General features: G+C 36.1%; 1 protein-coding gene across 2 annotated transcripts in view; it reads left to right on the top strand.

Moving 5' to 3' along the window:
• Positions 1–19022, top strand: part of PPP2R3A (protein phosphatase 2 regulatory subunit B''alpha) — a 181931-nt gene extending 162909 nt beyond the window's left edge. For both annotated transcript variants that reach the window (XM_068971755.1, XM_068971762.1), the window contains exon 13: positions 18143–19022. In XM_068971755.1, coding sequence (XP_068827856.1) covers positions 18143–18269 — 127 coding nt within the window. In that variant the 3' untranslated portion in view covers positions 18270–19022. The remainder of the gene's footprint in view (positions 1–18142) is intronic.
• Positions 19023–21876: the final 2854 nt, after the last annotated feature.

Raw genomic sequence — 21876 nt, 5'->3', positions numbered from 1 at the left:
TGAATGTTGAGTTTTAAGCCAACTTTTTCACTCTCCTCTTTCACTTTCATCAAGAGACTCTTTAGTTCCTCTTGGCTTTCTGCCATAAGGGTGGTGTCATCTGCATATCTGAGGTTATTGATATTTCTCCTGGACACATCTGAAAAGTACATCAAGGCTGTATACTGTCACCCTGTTTATTTAACTTATATGCAGAGCACATCATGTAAAATCCCAGGCTGAATGAAGCACAAGCTGGAATCAAGATTGCCAGGAGAAGTATCAATAACCTCAGACATGCATGGCCCACCCTTCCTTCCCCCTATTCTCTTTTCAAGTACCAGCAGGTCCACACTGCTCTCTCCTGAGCAACCCATGCAGGGGCAACAGTACACGGTAAAGCAGACAAATATCAACCAACAAAATACTCAGCAAATGAAGAACTTTAACCCTGGACTCACTACAGCAATCAGAATAAGACATCAAGATGGGTATATTTACCATTTGGTTTTTTTGGCTCCACTGTGTGGCATGCAGGATCTTAGTTCCCCAACCAGGGATCAAACTCATGCCCCCTGCAGTGGAAGCGCAGAGTCTCTCAACTACCAGACCACCAGAGAAGTCTATTTTTAGACAGATAAAATTTTAAATGAAAGAAAACACAATCATTGGGTGATGTGATAACAGAATGGATACATCTGAAATTTTTTTATCTATAATATTGATTGTAATACGGAAGTAAGAAATTCTTGTAGAAACCAGTAGAAATAATAGCCAGGTAACTCCCAGAATTTTAGCTATTAAAACAAATAAAAATATAAACAGAAACAGAAGTCAGCTAACTTTTTCTGGCCAGGTAATAAATATTTTAGGCTTTGCAATCTCTGTCACAATTACTTGGCTCTGCCACTGTGGCGTGAAAGTAGCCCTAATATGTAAGCAAATGACTGTGGCTGTGTTCCAATAAAATTTTAACAGACACTGAGATACTTAAGTTCAGATCATTTTAACATCATAAAATATTCTTCGATTTTTTTTTTTTAATTTAAAAAGGTAAAACAATTCATGGGCTATTAGACCAAAACAGGTGGTGAGACAGAGCTGGACCACAGATTGCAGTTTCACAGATTGTACTAGAGTGAAATCTCAGAACATAAAAAGATAGAACTGAAAAGCTTTCCTCTAGAGAGGGGAAAAAAAAATACCCACAATATAAACACAAAAAGAAACAGCATTTTTTAAAAAATAACTTTGAACCTTGAATTCTGTTCCTATTTAAATGTAAGGGACAGATGAAGACATTTTTAGACATCAAGAGATGCAAAAATGTTTACCACCCACAATCTTTGAAAGAAATATTAAAGGGTTTTCTTCAGCAACAAGGTAAATATATCCTAGAGGAATAGTGGGATATAAGAAACAATAAAATTAGCAAAATTTATCCTTAGAATTGGGTAAGTATTTATTATAGATACCATTAACATAGTAAAAGAAGGTCAGGGTGAATCTTTATTAAAGTGGAGAATACAGACACTGATAAATTTATATTTTTCTAATGATAACTAGAGTTAAAATATCTGTTAAATTTTTTAAGGAAAATCACTAAAAGTAAATATTAAATGGAAAACTTTCCAATCATTTTCAGAAAAAGACAGTAGACTATTAACTAGAAAAAAAAAATCTGCATATAGAAAGCTCAGTCTACTAAAAGACAAGTGTGTTTAACCAGTATTCTTTTGGTAAGAAGTGACTTTAACTCACATTGGCATAAAGGAAAAGCAAAGCCTTAGCAAAAAGGAAATTGTGGGCTTAAAGAACTGAAAAGTCTAGGGCTAATACTGATTTCAGAGACTTAGATTATATCTCTTTAATCTCTTAGGTAATGCTTTTCTTTCATTCTTTCACTCTTCAGCAAGTTTTTAGTATGTGGTGGCAAAATGATAGCTTTACATTCAAATAAAAGAGCAAGTCCCTTCCCCACCAGATTCTACAAAAGCCCGGGACTTGTTTGGCTGTAACTGGCTTATTTTGGGTCTAGTCCTTGAACCAGCTCTAGAAGGAGTCAGACCTAGAAATTAGCTTGGACAGAAGTTCAGGTTCATCCAAACCACATGTTTTCTCAAGGAAAATTTGGGAAATTTGAACATACGGTCAAAAAAGGGGAAACGCCGTGCTAGTAAAGGAATAGCAGATGTTCACTACAGTAAAAAGGAGACAGAAAGACAAAGACAGTACAAAACAAATAGACAAAATAAGTCCAGATATAGTATGAATCACAAAACTCAGAAGGGATTAAAAATCCAACTGTACACTATTCTTTAGATTCATACCTAACATAGAGGCAACAGTCAAATAAGTAGTAAATAAGAGGAAATCAGGTATAGTAATGTTTATGAGACAAACAGAATTGAAAGCTTTAAAAGGAACATCAGTATTTCAGCAGTTGGCCGTGAAAATAAGTCACCAACTTTATGCGATACAAAAAGCAAATCTGATAGAAATACAAAAGAAAAACTGACAATCCTATAGTCATATAAAACCCAACAAATCAAATAGGACAAAAAATTCATAATATAGAATTAGTAAACATTCATCAGTTCAGTTCAGTGCGGTCGCTCAGTCGTGTCCGACTCTTTGCAACCCCATGATAGAGGTACTCAAAAATAGATTTGGTACCCAACAAATATGGAACCATCACAATACAGTGCCTATTTATTAAGGCATGAAGGATATCACATTTTTAAAAACTACTAACATATAGGCCACATTTGTTACTTACGAAATTAGCAACAACAAAAACGCACATATCTGGAAAGTTAAAGAAAACATTTTGAAAAATTAAATATATCTTAAAATAACCGTTAAGCTACAGAGAAGATCAAAAAACCAATTACAGGTTTTTTTAGAACCAGGCAATAAAAGCATTATATTTATTAAAATGTGGGATATAAACATGGGAAAAGTTGTAATCTGTAGAAAGAAATAAATTAGGCTGTCATCTCAATAGGCATGAAAAAGGATGACAAAATAGACCCAAATAAAGTACATGAAAAGAAGTTAAACAACTGTATTTCAAACAAAAAATAAATCTATTAATTTATACATACACAACCAGAAAGCATACTGTGCCAAGCACTATTCTGAATATTTTAATTCATTTTAATCACAAAACTCATATCTTGTAGATGCTTTACTCCTATTTTACAGATATTAAAACTGAAATACAGATTAACTTGTCAAATCTACGAACATATATAAAATAATACATCATAAGTAAGTTGATTTTATCCCAAGATTGCAAGTGGTTCAACTTTACAAAATCTGTCATTAACAGACTAAAGGAGAAAGAAAAGAAAATATAGACTGATTCTTTGAAGGCATGTGATAAAATATATTTTCTAATTTGGAAAAAATGAAACTAACCAAACTTAAAAAGAACACCTCCTTAATGGGTAAAGAGTATTAATCCCATACCCCAGAAATAACTAGCTAAAAATATAAAAGGGAGAAAATCCTATTTGTGATAGCAACAAAAAAAATGAAAATATATATGATGAAAATATAAAATTTCACTAAAAATTACAAAGATCATTCTCCATGTTAAAATTGTATATAATCCCCCCAGATATGTTATAGAACTTGATCAACTAATTCTGAAACTCATATTGAACAATAAATACAAAAGCACTGAAGTGAGTTCTGAAAAGAATCAAAGGTATGGTAGGGCACAGGGGATGCATAATCCAAAGCTATAGTAATTAAACTCCTTATAGGATCCATGCCAAAACTGAAGATTTATGCAAACCAATATAGTATATGATACTGTATCAAGAAGTCTAGTCAGTAAAATGTTGACTCTCTGCAGACTGAAAAAAGTAGATATTAAGCTAATACCTGCATGTAAATAAAGACTTTAAAAGCAAAAATATGATGGGAGAAATTTAGAAGGGAATTATTTATAGATATGAGTATATTTTAGAAGTGACAAATTCTGTATCACAATCAAAAGGCATAGGGTTGAATCATATGATCAATATTCTTTCATTATTGGAATCTTCAAAATCAATAGTTAAGAACATGACTATTAACCAGTTCTAAAACATCAAAAGAGAAATTTCACCAGGAAATAACAATGAATATTCCTACTTCACCAACAGGTAAAATGTAGTAGCCAGATATAACTATTTTAAATGTTATTTTTACCTAACAACAGCCTCAAAATACATAAAACAAAAATTGTCAAACAATTCAACAATTAATAGTTGAAGATTTCGACTTCTCTTACAGTAGTTGATGCTAGTACAGACAATCACTAAAGACACAGAAGACCTGAACAACACAGTCACTGTATTTGATCTAACCAGCATATATACTCTACAAAACAATAGCAAAATATACATTTTTCTCAAATGCACATGGAACTTCTTCAGGAAAGACCATATATTAGGTGAAAAAAAAGATTCAGTAAATTCAAATAAAGTATGTAGTCTGATCATAATAGGATAAAATTACAGATTAATAACAGAAGGAAATCTAGGAACCCCAAAATGTTTAGAGATTAAATAACACATTTCTAAAGACACATGGGTCAAAGGAGACCCTGCAGGGAAATTTGATGTTGTCTTGAAACAAATGAAAATAAAAGATGATATGAAAATCCATGTGTGGGGTGCAATTAAAGCAGTGCTTAGAGGAATATTTATGACCCAGAAAGTTCTAACATCTGTAAGATAAGCTTCCATCTTAAGCTAGCAAGTAAGAACCAGTCAGACCCAATATAAGTAGGAAGAAGGATATAAAAAAGATCAGAATAGAAATCCATGAAATAGAAAATAGGAAAATAGTATGAAAGAATTCATGAAATCAAAAGTTGGTTCTTTGAAAATATTTTAAAATAGAAAGAAAACTTTAGAAAAAGAGAGAAAGGAATAAATTAAAGTCAGGATAAAGGAGGAAACATCACTACAGATACTATAGAACATACTTAGAAAGGAGTATTATGAACAGCTTTATCTCAGTAAGTTTCACATCTTAAATGACATGGGACAAAATCATCTAAAAACTCAAATTACCAAAATCAACTCAAATTTAATTATATCTATTAAAAAAAAGAACACAGCTCAAGAAGAAACGGAAAATCAGGATAGGCCTTATCAAGACACTAAATAAGTTATTAAGTTCTCCCCAAAAGAAAAGTCTAGGTCCAAATAGTTCCAGTGGCAATTTCTGTCATATATTTAAGGGAAAAAAATAATACCAATCTTTCATTAATATTTTCAGAAAATAATAGTAGGAAGGAACACTTCAAAACTAATTTTAGAAAGCTGGTATTACCCTGATACCAAAGCCAGACAAAGATACCAATGCCCCTTATGAAATCAATATAAAACTTTTTACAAAATATTAAAAATATCAAATCCAGCAACATATAAAAAAGGTTATACACTATAAGTAGGTTTACCCCAGGAATGGAAGGCCATCTTAACATCTGAAAATCTACTAATATAATAAACCATATTAATACAACACAGGACAAAAAGCACATGATCATTCCCATAGACACAAAAAAGCCATTTGACAAAATCCAACATCCATTCAAAATCTCTCTTACCCAAGTAAGGATAGAAAGGAACTTTCTTAACCTGATAGAAAACATCTATAATTACATTATTTACATTATACTTAATGGTGAAAACCTGAATGCCTTCCCATTTAGATCCAGAGCAAGGCAAACACGCTTCTATTCCTCCATTTCTAATAAACATTGTAACTGAGGGTCTTATCCTGTGCATTAAGACAAGGAAAAAAAAATATTAAAAGTATTCAGACTGGAAAGAAAGAAGTAATCTATCCCTAGGTTATATATACTTTAAGTAGAAAATATGAAGAAATCTGCATAAAAGCTACCAGAACTAATAAATTCGTTAGCAAGGTCTCAGCTTCCCTGGTGGCTCAGATGGTAAAGAATTTGCCTGAAATGTGGGAGACATGGGTTCGATCCCTGGGTCAGGAAGATAACCTGAGAAGGGAATGGCAACCAATCCCAGTATTCTTGCCTGGAGAATTCCATGGACAGAGGAGCCTGGTGGGCTACAGTCCATGAGGTCGCAAAGAGTCGGACATGACTGAGCAACTAACACTTTGATTTTTCTTCAGAATATAAAAGTCAGTTGTATTTCCATGTACTAGTAATGAACAATCAAATAGAGAAGTTCAAATAAAAATAATTATTCATAACAGCATCAAAAAGAAAAATACTTAGGAATAAATATAACAAAAGAACATACTTTTATATATGTATAATAAATGTAACAAAAGAACACACAAATATAACAAAAGAACACACTTGCACACTGAAAACTGCAAAGTAGTGTTGAGAAAAATTAAGGAAGATCCAAATAATATTATAATAATAGAAAGCTCAGTATTTTTAAAATGTCAGTTCTCCCCAAATTGATCTAAAGATTTAACCCACTCCCTATCAAAATCCCTACAGGCTTTCGTTAAAACTGGCAAACTGATCCTAAAATTTATATGGAAATGCAAAATACCTAGAATAGCCAAACACTTTTTTAAAAGAACAAAGTTGAAGGACTTAGGCTACCTGATTTCAAAACTTATTAGAAAACAACCAACCATCAAGGCACTGTAGAATTGATAAGTCTGTGTGTGTTAGTCTCTCAGTCACGTTCAATTCTTTGTAACCTCCACAGACTGTAGCCCACCAGGCTCCTCTATGGAATTCTCCAGGCAAGAATACTGGAGTCTATAGCCATTCCCTTCTCCAGGGGATCTTCCCAACCCAGGGATCAAACCTTGGTCTCTTGCATTGCAGGCAGTTTTTTTTACCATGTAAGCCATGAGGGAAGTCCCAGAATTGTTAAGTATACACAACCAATGAAACACTCTAGAAGTAGATGCTCATACAACCAATTAATTTTCAACCAGAGAAAGGGTAGTCTTTTCAGAAATGAACCTGAAATAATTGGACGTCCTTCTGCAAAAAAAAAAAGAAAAAGAAAACCTCATTCCACATCTCACACCATATACAAAAATAAGTATCTCAAGTTCCCTGGTTGTCTAATGGTTAGGATTTGATGCTTTCACTGCCATGGCCTAGGTTCAATCCTTGGTCAAAGTACTGAGATCCTTCGAGCTGCATAGTACAGCCAAAATAATAATAATAATCTCAATAAATGTAAGAGTTGAAATCCTAAAGTTTTTAGAATAAAAGGAGAAAATCTTTGTGACCCTGAGTTATGCAAGAGCAATACAATATTGATATATTGGACTTCTTTCAAAATTAAAAAGTATTACTCTTCAAAGACACCATTAAGAAAATGAAAAAGACACACTGGGGGGAAATATTTCCAAAACATCCTGTTAAGGACTCCATCCAGAATATATATAAAGAACTTACAACTCACTAATAAAAAAGGCAACCTAATTTTTTAAATAGACAAAAATTTGGTTAAACAATAACTAAATTAGAGGTTCCAACAGCAAATAGATACATGAAAAGATGCTCTATATCACTAGTCATTAGGAAAATGTAAATTAAAACCACAATGAGATACATACACAGCCACTAGAACAACTGAAACCACCAGTTGGCAATGATGTGAAGAAGCTGGAACCCTCATATATTGGATTGATGTATAAGTAAAATTATGTAGCTTCTTTGGAAATGTTTGGCAATTTCTTAAAAAGTTAAACCAGCATTTGTCATATGAATCAGCAATTCCGCTCCTAGGAATCTACCCAAGAAAAATGTTCACCCAGACTTTTACATGAATGTTTATAGCCGCACTATTCATAGTAGCCCCAAACTGAAAATAATCCAGATATCCACTAAACTGGTAAATTAATAAGCAAAATACAGTATATCCATATAATGGAATGCTCTTCAGCAATAGAAAGAAAGAACTATTGACTAACACAACATGGATGAATTGCAAGTGAAGTGGAAAAAGCTAGACAATAATATATTCCAATCTTGTATGATTCCATTTATGAAAAATTCTAGAAAATGCATTCTAATCTGTAATGACAAATCAGTGGTTACCTTGGTAAGGCAAAAGTAATTATAAAGGGGCAGGAGGAAACTTTCATGGGAGGGATGGATATTTTCATGATCTCAATATGAGGTTTTATAGGTGTATATAAAAGTCAGAGCTTATTAATCATACACTTTACATATAAGCAATTTATTCTGTCAGTTATATCTCAGTAAACAAAAGAACTATTAATACATGCAGCAACAGAGATGAATTCATAAAAATACCATTTTACATGAAAGAAGCCAGACACCAAAGACTACATAATTCCATTATATGAAATTTCTGGAAAAGGCAAAATTATAGAGCCATGAAACAGATCAGTGGTTGCCTAGGTTCCAGGAAAAAGTAGAAAATGAATGCAAACAAGCACAGGGAGAGGAGGGGCAGATGAAGAGATGGAAGTATTCTAAATGTAAATTGTGGTAATGATTGCACCATTGGAAAAATTTACTGTGTGTCCTCAGTCACTGCAGTCGTGTCCAGCTTTTTGCGACCCCATGGACTGTAGCCTGCCAGGCTTCTCTGTCCATGGGATTCTCCAGGCAAGAATACTGCAGTGAGTTCCACTTAAGATTGAGTGAATTCTGTGATGTGTAAATTAAACTGAAAATCTGTGTAAAAAGCAAGCACCGAAAAAAGTTGAGATTAACTGGCAAGAATTTTTTGAAAGACAATATTAATTCAATGTTTGCATCCCTTCTATACACTAAGCATTATTGGATATTGATGAACACAGGACCCCTGCCTTAGCAGGAGAAACAGGCAGATGCAATGAGAGTGTCGTTACTGCTCTCTCACAGAGGCAGCACACTGTAGTTAACAGATATTGCTGGTGGAAGCAAATTGGCCCAACCTCCCTGGAAATCAATCTGACAGCATGCTGCAAAAGCCTGAATTCATACCCTTTAACTCCCAATCCTGGGTATCTACTGTAAATCATCAAAAGTTTAGATAGAACTCTTCTAACTAGATTGTAAAATTTAAAAATTCCAAACAACACAAATGTACAATAATAGTTAAATAAGTCATGGTATTAATATCTATGTCATATTACACAGACATCTAAACTACATGTTGCACAAAAACCTAACACGGAGAAATCAAGTTTACAAAATTGTGATATAATCCCAGTATTACAAATGTATATCTATATATACATGAGCTAAATGGTAAGACTCCAAAATATTAACAGTGATTAACTCTGAGCTGTAGAATTGCAAGTAATTTGGCTTTTTATTGTTTTATAATTTATAATGTTTATATAATGAACATGTACTATTTTAATAAATAGGAAAAGTATTTTTCTCCTTTATCTGCTTACGTAGGTAATATGTATTGACTACAGAAGAGTAGAAATAAAGATAAAAATCTTCACCTAAAATCGACCACCCAGAGATAGCCTGACATCATTCAGGAGTATGCTTCTAGATACTTCTTTGCAAATATTAATAGATAAGTAATTTTACAAAAATGGAATTTGATATAACGTACTGTTTTGTAACCTGCTTTAGAGGAAGGAGAAAAGAGATAGCAGATCTAAACACTTAGAAGTTTATTAGTCTAAAGAGACAAGAAAATGATGGCAGCTAAAGAGAATTATTATGTGTCAAGTAAAAAATTTTTTTGAGCTGTGGGATGCTCAAAGAAGGTCCCAGTGTATGCGTGGAGGGGAGACAGAGGAGGAAAAGGGATGCAGACAGAAACACAGGTGAGGAGGGGTCACGAGAGGAGATGCAGAGACCAGCTGTAGTGAAATTCGACCGGTGCATGTGAGAGGCTTCTGCTAGACACCCCCCTTCTCATGTTATGGGAGATAAGATAAGGCCTGCACAGAGCCCATGTGGGTGATGAGGTCTCAGGGGGAGAGAAGCCTTAACAGCCGCAGCCTGTAGAGTGAGCACTGGAATTGGCACCACAAGGCCTGTTTACTCTTGTTAATAACTGACTGACATAGTTCAAAAGCAGGCCAGATCCAGAATTCCAAGAGTATGTTGGGCTTCATCTCAAAAGGAATTACAAATAAGTCAGGGTGAGTTCGTCAAACAGAAATTACCAGAATCAACTATTAGAAAGGGAGGAAGAATGGTAGTACCGTGGAAAGAGCCAGACAGATCGGGATTCTGCCTTCTTACTCACCAGCTGGGCAGGTTATCTGACTCCCTGTGGCTCAGTTTCAACTACCTTCCAAGGTGATTGTGAGAATCAAAGATAATTTATTTCTATAAACACCTGCCACATAGTATTGATATAAATACCTGACAAAGAGTAGCTATTACTACTACTCCCTGAAAAGGAAGAGATATTATACAATATAACATCATGCTTAAAACCACAGAATTTGGAGTTAGACAAATGTAGTTAAGTTCAAATCCTTGCTGTCACTTACTAGTCATCTAAGCCTCAGCATTCCCTATACAATGAGGATACCACCAGCCACACCAGACTGTTTTAAGTAAGACAACATACATAATACATTATGTTCTTAGGCACAGTGCCTGTGTAATCAATTTTGTTGTTGTTGTTATTTAGTCTCAGTTATGTCCCTCTTGTTTGCAACCCCATGGATAGTAGCTCACCAGGCTTCTCTGTCTATGGGATTTCTCAGGGTATCTTCTACTCCCAGGGATCAAATCGACATCTCCTGCAAGTCTCCAGCATTGCAGGCAGATTCTTAACCACTGGGGAAACGTGTAATCAATAAACAATGGCTATTATTAGTACCATGATTTCACCAGTGGCTCCACAGTAAAGAATGTCTGCAGTGCAGGAGACACGGGTTCCATCCCTGGGTGGGGAAGATCCCCTGGAGAAGGAAATGGCAACCACTCCAGTATTCTTGCCTGGAAAACCCCATGGACATAGGAGCCTGGCAGGCTACAGTCCATGGGGTCTTAAAAGAGTCCAACACGACTGAGCGACTAAACAATAATTATTATTACCACTTCTGTGATTGTGGCCACATTACATAACCTCTCTGAACTAGAATTTCGTCAGGTAGTACATTAGCATGGAGAAGGAAGTGGCAACCCACTCCAGTGTTCTTGCCTGGAGAATCCCAGGGACGGGGGAGCCTGGTGGGCCCCCATCTATGGGGTCACACTGAGTCGGACACGACTGAAGCGACTTAGCAGCAGCAGTACACTACATTCCACTGTCTGCCTCTTTCCCCTTCATTCCCAGAACATGGCACACAGTTGACACACAGTAAACATCTGTTGCATGAGAATTAGAGATTTCTAACAGTATCTGGCATATAAATGCTGGGGGAAATGGACCTGTTTGTGTTTCCACTGGAAGACAGGCTCCTTTAAGGCAGAGCACCTGTTTCATTCATCCTGTAGCCCCAGCACTGGGCAAACTCTTTGGGAAGTAGGCGAGCCTCAGCAAATGTTTACTGAGTGGCACAGAAGGTAGCACTAATCTGGCAGCCATCTTCACTACGAGGTAACTGCAGAAGCCTAGACAACTTGACCTTCCAGAAACAACTTGAAATTCTCTATCTGCTTTATCATTTCACATCACAGGCCACCTCTGGGCCAAGTGCCTGTACCCCCTGACTCAAGGCTGTTGCTTGGGTAATACCTTCAGTAAGCAACCTAGTAATGAAAAAAATAAGAAATGCAGTATGACCCCATATTTTAGTGAGGTGAAGGAGGGCCAAGGGTCTCCTTAGGTATGAATTTGCAAACACTGTGAATTACCCCATCTAGCACACAGCATAACAGCATACAGCAGCATTTGTATAAATTCAGCCAAGGCCATAGGGGAAGCCAGAAACAGGGTAACAGTTACATACCTCTGGTCAATTAAACATGTCACACACATGAAGATAACAAGTTATGACACCCAATTAATTTATAATTAACTTTCTTACGGTTTTTGCAATAAAGTTTAAAATGCCACCAGAATTGTGAAAAGTAGGCTAAAGGGTCCTCCATGTTGCTATCTTGAGAAACTGGGGCCTGTAATAATTAGAAACAAACTTCTCTACCAATCTGACAAAAACTTGATTACTTCAGGTTTTTAATTAAGAGTCTTTTACATTATCTTAAAAATACATTCTTATAGGATATTCTGGTGTTTCACCAACAGCTTTACATTTGATTAACCTAGATTAAACACAATTTTCTGAGTCTTTATCTGATTAGTAGAGAAAGGCTTTGCTGAAGAAAAATTGAAAAATATAAAAAGATTAAAATCATCCTCAGTTCAGTCATCCAGAGATAACCATTATGTATACTTCGGTGTATTTCTTTTTGATGCTTAATGTTACTAGTGTGTTCAAAAACATGACTTTCAATGCTTCAGAGTATTCTCTCAAGCAATAACACATCCATATTCCCTACCTTCAGACATTTAGATAATTTAGAATTATTTTCCACTGGATGTTTTTAAAGGTAAATTTCTCCTTTACGTTAAATATAAACATATATTGAATTACTATTTATATGAGATGTACATTTAGTTCAGTTGGCACTGGAAAATAACACTGTAGAAAGTCAGAAGACCAGAGAATTTTTAAATTAAATAAATTTTAATTTATTTCAGTAGATATGCACTGGTATATAATTTATGCCAGGCACTGTGGCTGGTAATAAAAATGAATTGAACTCTGTCCCTTCCTTTGTTCAAAATTAGAATATATTTAACCCAAAATTTTTATAATATCTACAGCCAAAATAAGAATTACTGATGGCTCATGACCTGGAACTGCAAGAGATCCTCAGCCATCAAAAAATAAATAGGATCAATCAACTTTCTAAGGTAGAAAAGTAAATGGTACGTATTAGGAAATTTTAACAAATTTGAAGCAAAAGATTTTCTAGTGATTGAATGGGTCAATAAGGAAATTCTTTGAACCAAATATCCAACTTCTAAAGTATTTCCAGTAATTCATTTTATGTAAATGGCTTAGGATGAGTGAGTGAAGTCGCTCAGTTGTGTCCGACTCTTTGCGACCCCATGGACTATAGCCTATCAAGCTCCTCTGTCCATGGGATTCTCCAGGCAAGAATACTGGAGTGGGTAGCCGTTCCCTTCTCCAGGGGATCTTCCCAACCCAGGGATCAAACCCGAGTCTCCCACACTGCAGGCAGATGCTTTACCGTCTGAGCCACCAGGGATATCTTAGGATATCTGTTCTTAAAAGTATAAGGGTAAAATTCATCTACTCCTATTTCTACAGCAATATAGACTTCAAATTAAGAGGACTATAAACACCTGCCACATAGTATTGATATAAATACCTGACAAAGAGTTAACATTTTATTCTATGCTTATAGCTACCATGTATCTTAGATTTCCTCAGACAAGCCCTGAATTGAATATTCTATCCTTTTGCCCCTATAAAGTCAGAATCCCCAAACTGGAATCAAACCATACCTCCCAGACAACATCCTAAAATTGCATACAAATCCTTTGTCAGACCACATATGTGCCAGTCATTATTTCTGTTCATTCCAGCTTATTATACTTCCATCCCAGGAATCTGAAGAACTAGCCTTAATACATTTGCCCAGAAATTGCTCATCTGAAATGGGAAACTTACTTAGGAACACAAGTTTCTAAAAGGGAAAACGTAAGGACACGGGTTTCTAAAGGCTACCATACTGCTAGCAAAAATACATGAACCTGTAAACACCATGTTTAAAATGTATAACCAACAAGGTCCTGTTGTACACAGAAGTCTGCTCAGTGTTATGTGGCATCATGGATGAGGGGGTCTGGGGGGAGAATAGATACACACATATGTATAGCTGAGTTCCTCCTGTGTTTACCTGAAACTGTCACAACATTGTTAATCAGCTATCAGTTCAGTTTCTCTGTCATGTGCGACTCTTTAAGACCCCATGGACTGCAGCACACCAGGCTTCCCTGTCCATCACCAATTCCTGGAGCTTACTCAAACTCATGTCCATCGAGTCAGTGATGCCATCCAACCATCTTATCCTCTGTCATCCCCTTCTCCTCCCACCTTCAATCTTTCCCAGCATCAGGGTCTTTTCAAATGAGTCAGTTCTTCGCATCAGGCGGCCAAAGTATTGGAGTTTCAGTTTCAGCATCAGTTCTTCCAGTGGATATTCAGGACTGATTTCCTTTAGGATTGACTGGTTTGATCTCCTTGCAGTCCAAGGGACTCAAAAGTCTTCTCCAACACAATTCAAAAGCATCAATAATCGGCTACACCCCAATACAAAATAAAGTTAAAAAAAAAATACATGAACCATTATTTTCCCTTATGCTAACAATACTGTTACTACTCAATTAAAGAATCTGTGCTCAATTTGATACCTAGGGTTTCTTTGTGAACTGTTTGTGAACCCTATGAGTTCTTTAATCCTCAGACCCCTCTACTCAATTTAAAATGGCCAATTAAATGAACAGGGAATACATCATAAAATAATTTCATTTGAGCTGAGAGAATTCCAGTGACCTGCAAGTAAGCCTGGAAGCGGTCATTTAGAAGACAATCAGTAAACATTCTTTCTCCCTCAGAATTCCTGGAGAGCAAGATAAAGACTGGTGACTTCAAGATGACTTCTGAACCCTCACCATTTTACTAACTCCAGCCTTCCTCAACAACTCAACACATTATTTTAAAGGGCACTAAGACATTATTTTTCATTCAACAGCACATTTTAAGCAGCTAGTGTCAGTCACTATACTATAACCCAAGGAAATTAGTGTGTTACTAAATGGACATTTCACATTTGAGTGGGCATGACACCTTTATATAATTATGAAAAATAAACAGGGTAGACCAGTAATAAAGAGAGGCTTGCAACTTAGGGAGCTGAGGGAAGAATTTTCTAAGGTGATGAGAACCTAAAAATTGAGAAGCAAAGTTATGCAAAAAGCAGGGAGGAGAAATATTCTAGGCAGAGGGGTAAATGTGTGCAATGGCTCTGAGGCAGGAAATGGTGCTGAGGACATTTTAAAAAGCCAGTATAGCTGGAGTATAGTGAGAAACAGAGGGAATCATAGCTGGAAAGATTAGCAAAGGTCAGATCATGCAGGGCCTGGGGGAGCTATTGAAAAAAAGTTAAGCAAGGTAGTACTCTTCTAGGTTGGGGAGGTGCAAGAACAGAGGCAAGGAGACATAAGGAAGCCATTACAGACATCTAAGAGATGGTGGAAGCTCAGGCACTGGAAATCAAGAACCTTTTAAATGATATCTCAGATTAAAATATGAGCACAAGTTAACCAAGGAGGAAGAGCACTGCAGGCCCCTGAAAAACATCTATTGTGGCATTAGGTTCCAAGACCTATTCTGACACTGTAAACAGTCTGGTATGGCAAGAGCAAAGGGTATGTGATAGGAGCAAAAACAGGAAGACCAACTGTTAGAAAACTATTGCAGTAATCCAAGCAAGAAAGTGTAACATCCTTTACTCAATTAGTGGCAATGCAGAGGACGAACCAAGACTGTATCCATGTGGTATTATTGGAAGTCATAGCAGAGTCGCTGGATTTGAAGAGGGGAGGGAAGAGGAGCTTGAAGTAACGAGATTTATGGCTTTGAGTAGGTAGATCATGGTACTGTTTGCTACAATAGGGAGAACCAGGGTTGTAGGTAGGATGAGTCCCGGTTTGTATACTCTACCACATGGGAAGAGCCACATACTAGACAGGTGGATACATGGCAGTCTTCGGCTTAGAAAGAGGCTGAGGTTGGACATGTACATTTAGAAACCACAAGTGTAGATAAAGCGATAAGACAGACTGATTGCTCAGAGAAATACAAAGTGAGAAGAGCTCAGTCCAGAACCCTGGGATGCACTGACACTACAAGGGCAAGTTAGAGCAGGATTTCTCAACAGCACTGATATTTTAAGCTGGGTGATTCTGTTGTAGGATGTTTACCAACATCCCTGGTCTCTATCCACTAGATGCCAATGGGACCTGCCCAGTTAATGACAAATATGTCTCCAGACATTGCCAAATGACCCCCAAGGTGGGGGGAATCAACCCCAACTGAGAACTACTGAGTTAGGGTAAAAAGATTAATCAGCACACTGACATGAGGTTCTGAATGAGCTCCCTTGACCCAAGATTCCTCCAAAGCCTTTATGTATATTACTGTTCTTGGTGCCTTGAAAGTGCAAAAGAAATGCAGGTGACATTCCACTACATCCAACCCACAACGCATTGGAATACATTTAGCTACCAGGCTGAATCAAATCCAGTCAAAAATTCCATTTCTACATGAGGCTACAATGGGAAAACACACATACTCTTTTGTTTAAAAAAAAAAAAAATTACACAAAACCCTGTCCCCTAGTATAGGATTAGGTATCACCATTCTGCTTCAGTAAGCCCCAGTACTTCTCCACCATTAGAATGTGGTATTTTCTCTCTCACCTAATCTCTATTCAACCCTTATAATGGGGTGAAGTCAAAGTCACTCAGCCATGTCTGACTCCTTGCGACCCCATGACTATTCAGTCCATGAAATTCTCCAGGCCAGAATACTGGAGTGGCTTGCCATGCCTTTCTCCAGGGGATCTTCCCAATCCAGGGATCAAACCCAGGTCTCCCACATTGCAGGCTGATTCTTTACCAGCTAAGCCACAAGGGAAGCCCAAGAATACTGGAATGGGCAGTCTATCCTTTCTCTAGCAGATCTCCCCAACACAGGAATTGAACCGGGGTCTCCTGCATGGCAGGCAGATTCTTCACAAACTGAGCTATCAGGAAGGCCCATGTATAATGGGATAGGAACTATTAGTTGAGGAAGCTGATGGCAGAGGGGTTAAGTTACATGGCCAAAGTAGCATTAAGTGACCAAACTAAGATTAGAACTCAACTTTGGAGTCTGACTCCAAAGTCCATGCTCTAAAGCTAAACCACTTAACCACTATTCCAGATGGTCTAGAATAGGCTGTAAGCTCTATGAGGAAGGGGCTGGTCAGTCTCTTTCACCATTGTATACCTAGCATTTGGCTCATGCTTAGCAACAGCAGCTCAAATATTTATTGACTATTGAATAGTCTCAGCTCAGACTTAACTCTAATTCATTCATAGATCTGCATTGAGAGAGCACTCACAAACTGCAAATTAGATCACAAAGAGGAAGAAAATGTCTTTCAGTCTGATGGGAAATAAGTAGATGCATGTGTAGAATTAACTCTTCTTTTGAGTGTTTCCCCCCAGAAATGAAGGATCTTCCATCAACCCTGCTTCAATTCCATTAAAGCAAAATTACTCTTATTGCCTCCTTATTCATCATATAGTGCAGCCTCTAGGAGATGGCTGAGTGAAAACAGAAATTACGTATGGACAGTTTTTGCAAAATGACAGTTGTAAATGATTTCTGACAGGATCATCAACGGGTACTCAGAGCAAAGTTTTCCAAACATCAGATATGCTTTTAACAAAAATGTAACCTTCTCTACCCTCAATGAGTAAGTGCCACCTACTGGGTAGTCCTAACCTAGTTTTTTTTTTTTTTTTTTTTTTGTCATAAGCTAGTATTGGTACCTTTTTGACAAAACAATTATATATCCAGAAATTTCTGCACAGGTGAAGCACCCATCATTCCCAGGAGATAAAATATTTTGTCATCCATGCCTGGAGTAGCCAGGAGGGTTAGTCTGGAGGATATAGAACTTTAAAAGAGCAGTGAACAGAGGGAAAATGCTGTGGAATTCTGCAAAAGAATGAAACAAAATCCAGGAGTAAGCTTTAATCAGCTCTATGTACACAGATTTCTTAGAAGCCATGGAAGCTATAAAGCAATTAAGAGTTGAGAAAGTTCCCCACTCTGCATCAAAGCCATTTCAGTGAAAGCATTCATGTAAAAGCTCATACTTTCCAGACCTCATACCCTCAATCCATAATGCTTTCATTCCCATCAAAGCCTCTAGGGAAAGCTTGATTCAGCACATTTCAACATATTCTAACATAAACTTGAGCTTGAAGGAACAGGGAGAATGTGTTTCCTGTTCCAGGGCACGGTTTCTTCCAGGGTGTTTCAGTTTATAGCTGCCATTTAGCAACTCCAGGTACTTTTGCTAGCTGATCTTCAGTGTAGTTTACTATACAGACTTCTACCCAAACATTAAAACTTTTAAAAAATCAGTAACTCATTTTTGTTCTTTCAGCTCCTTTGAAGATTATGAAACAGAAGAGCCTCCCTCTCCCTCTGAAATTGTAAACAAAGGCAATAAAATAGTGACCTCAAGCCTTTCAGAGAAATGTGGAAAGCTTCAGTCAGTGGATGAAGAATAGTTGCCAGTGTCTACATGAAAGGGAGATATGTTTTTCAAAAAAATTTTTTTTGTGAAGAGATGCTCTAGTTTGCATATTGCATTTTAAAAGCTTTGATTTCTGCAAGTGTGTATCTGCACTAGGAACTTTTTAACGTTTTTGAGCAATAGCTCTGGATACACATACCCAATTTGGGAGACTCCTCCAGTTTGCCTCAAACCTCCTACAGAGCTTTTCCTCAGAAGCAAATGATATATACATCACCTTCCAATGTCTGTAAATCAGCACTCTTCACCCTGAATGTACCAAGGATCTCTTGGGGACAGTGCCAAGCACGGCTCTCTGCACAAAAGCAGAAGTTGCCTCTGTTGTCCAGTATCCCTGAGGCCCATCAGGGCTCCTATGGAGCCCAGAAGAAACCTTCACTTGCAGAAAACTTGAGTCAAGAAATTCTGGAACTTGAAAAAGCAGTCAGGGCCTCCAGAACTGAATTAGCCCTGGTAATAAAAGCACTGCCAAAACATCTCAGAGACTTCGTTTAATTGTATGTGTACTGGAGTTCAAAGATCTTGAACTTAATGTAATTTCACAATGACCTGCCAAACTGCTAGTCACTTTACATCCTCAGGTATTGTAACCACTGGGCCTTCCAACCTTGCTAGCAAGCTCTAACCCTCCCATCCTGACTGTGGACCTTATATAAAACCTGAAGAAAAACTTAACTGAGGACAAGTACAGAATATGACTCCTAATTGGGAGGAAAAAGTTTCCTTTTAACTCATCTAACATTTGTAGCAAATTATTAAGTGATTTATTAATCTAAAAATTAGTGTCCCATCTGTACTTCATATCAGAAAGCCTACTTGAAGGCTTAATTATATATGAAAATTCTTACTAGACATATTCATCACTGAATATTAGACTAGGCTAACAGTAAAGGCCTCAATCTCAACATTATTCCTTCATGTTGAAAAATAACTTATTCAAAATACTGCATCCACTTCAGTATTTATCACAAAAATGGGAGAAAACAGATGCTACCCATTAAAGAAAGCAACTTCATGTTTACTAGAGAGTAGACATGGTTATTACAGAATACTGTACTTTTCAGCAAACCACAAGGCAGTCAAATCTCACAATATTGTTGAAGACAAATTGAAAATAAACTATTAAAAAGGATGGAAATATCTGCTAGTATACAAGAAATCTCCCAGAAACTTTTTAATATCCACCTCTGTATAAAGTCATTAAAGTTTTTCCCTGGATTTTTTAACCACAAGTCCTAAATATCAGAATAGCTCCCTTTCCACCCCACATTGGTTCCCTTGCTGGTATGAAGGCCAAACTTTTGAAATAATCAAACATTGGCAAAAAGTGGAGAAAAGGAGAATCTAGGAAATGCACCATCAACTAGTAGAGTTATTAATAGATTTAGCAATCCTTTTGTCAGTATCCTCCCAGTTTCCTATTATTTTACCTTCATGATCAGAACTGAAGTTCAATTTAACTATTATAGAAAAAACTTAGTTTCTAATAGCTCACAAAGAAATAAAACCTTAAAAGTGACTAAATGTTTAGGAAATACTACATGCAATAATCTAAACACATTGGAAACTAGGATTAAAAGTATTTTTGTAGTACATAAAATTTACCATCTACCCCATCCAGCCTTTACAAGGAAACAAATTTTTTTCAGTTAAAAATACTCAAATGGTAAATGTTTTTAGAAGTCAGATATGGTTTATAGGTTTTATTAGCCATAATGATCTAAACTATTTCTAAGGCTCAGCAAAATTTCAGTTTTTCAACACACGTTTGATTGTTTTTTTTTTTTAACTACATGGCTGTACTTTACCTTGTTTCTCCTTACTGAAGTCATCTTGCTTTCATTTTGGTCAATATTTGGTTTCAAAAGCCTGTAATTATTATAAAAGTATAGCTACCAGTATCATTCCACTTAAGCGCTTTTAATTTAGGTCATCCAAAGTAACACATTTTCAGAAACAAGAATGTGTTTCACTGTATTCCCCTCTTAGTATTAAATATAAGAAATGTGAATTCTGAGGAACTAAAATAGAATATATTTTACTTTCTGGTAAAGATCATGCAGAATATAATCATTATTGCCCAACTGGAAATTTCAAGTTGTTACAATATCCAAGATTCCTTGATAAAAGTTAAATTGAAGGTGTGACCTTAAAGCTAGTCAATGAGATATGTGTTTCAGAGCTTAACATTAACTGCCAAGGTAATCAAACTAATGAAATTATGTGTATTTTCCCTGCATCTTATCTATGTCATTGTGTACTGTTCAAAGTGTTTCTAAAACTTTAGACTGATCAAATGAGAGAAGTCATTTGCTCAACTTTGGAAATGTTATGGTGTGTTTGGGTGGAGAAGCCTGCATGATTTAAAGTTTTTCCCTTTTTGCAAAACTAAATAAAGTTGTCAAATACACACTTTTGGTTTTAATGACACTTGCAACTCATTTTTATGTTTGAAAAGAGCAGCATTATAAACAAGCTTGAGTTTCAAAGAAAGTAACTCTTTGAACCTCTGGGAAAACTTTATAAAGAAAGATACGGAAAGATAACACCTCATACTAAGAAGTCATTTCCTCTGGGGATGGGAATTTGGGTTTGGGAATGAGAAGTTCACAAGATCAAAGGAGAACTTAGCCTTATATATTGTTTAAAGAATGAGTAATTGTTATTTGGATACCTGAATTTTTTTTAACAAAGAGGGAGAAAAAAATACCATCCACACTTTAGATTCCAATTCTAAACTGTGAACTTAGTATTTTCTAAAACATTTTATATTTTTTGCCTATAATACAGGGAAAATTTTATTTTTCATGTTATGAAACTTTTACTTTGCTTTAGTCACCATCAAATTGTTTTGAGAAAACTAAGAACAGTGAAGAAATTCTGTATCCTAGAACTGTACTGCATCTCTGTTTAAAGGTGTAGACCTATGGAAACTAATCAAAACGATTAGTTCTGTAACTGTCAGCTGTAAAACTTCTGCTGCCTAATGATGAAAGATTATTGGATCACTTATGGTAATTACAAGGAATCAAAAAAAAATGAAGATGAGTCATATTAAATGCTGTTACTGTTTTGATGGTTTTAAATCCTATTGAAGTAAATCCAGTTACTTCAGTAATAATTCCTCAATTATCCATCATTAGCCATTGGTCAGCATTCCTAAAAGTAATTCACCATATAAAGAAAAACAACATAAAAATCAAGGCACAGTAATTACTCTTCCCCAAATGTACATAATACAGGCCATTCAAAGCATGCTATCCCAAATTCCTCAGTATTCTACAACATAGAATTAGAAAACTAACATTTATTGATAGATTTAAGGTGTAATACAGGTTTCCAAAAGTGTGGCAGTGAGAATACCAGAATAAAAAAGAGAAACTTGTGCTAAAAACAACCTGAATTCATCATTGGCAATATTACATAACAATCAAGGCCCTCACATACTAATGATTTTCACTTTGTCTATATTGCCAACCTCCCATGCATCAAAAAACACGAAACTAAGATTATCAAACTTGGGAAGCAATAAAGTACTCAAGGAATATTTAAGATCATAATATTAGGAAAGTTTGGGAGAT

The sequence above is a fragment of the Capricornis sumatraensis genome, chromosome 1 (assembly GCF_032405125.1).
Source record: "Capricornis sumatraensis isolate serow.1 chromosome 1, serow.2, whole genome shotgun sequence".
NCBI lineage: Eukaryota > Metazoa > Chordata > Mammalia > Artiodactyla > Bovidae > Capricornis > Capricornis sumatraensis.
Note: the sequence above shows the minus strand (reverse complement) of the source record. Positions and strands in the feature narration are given on the sequence as shown.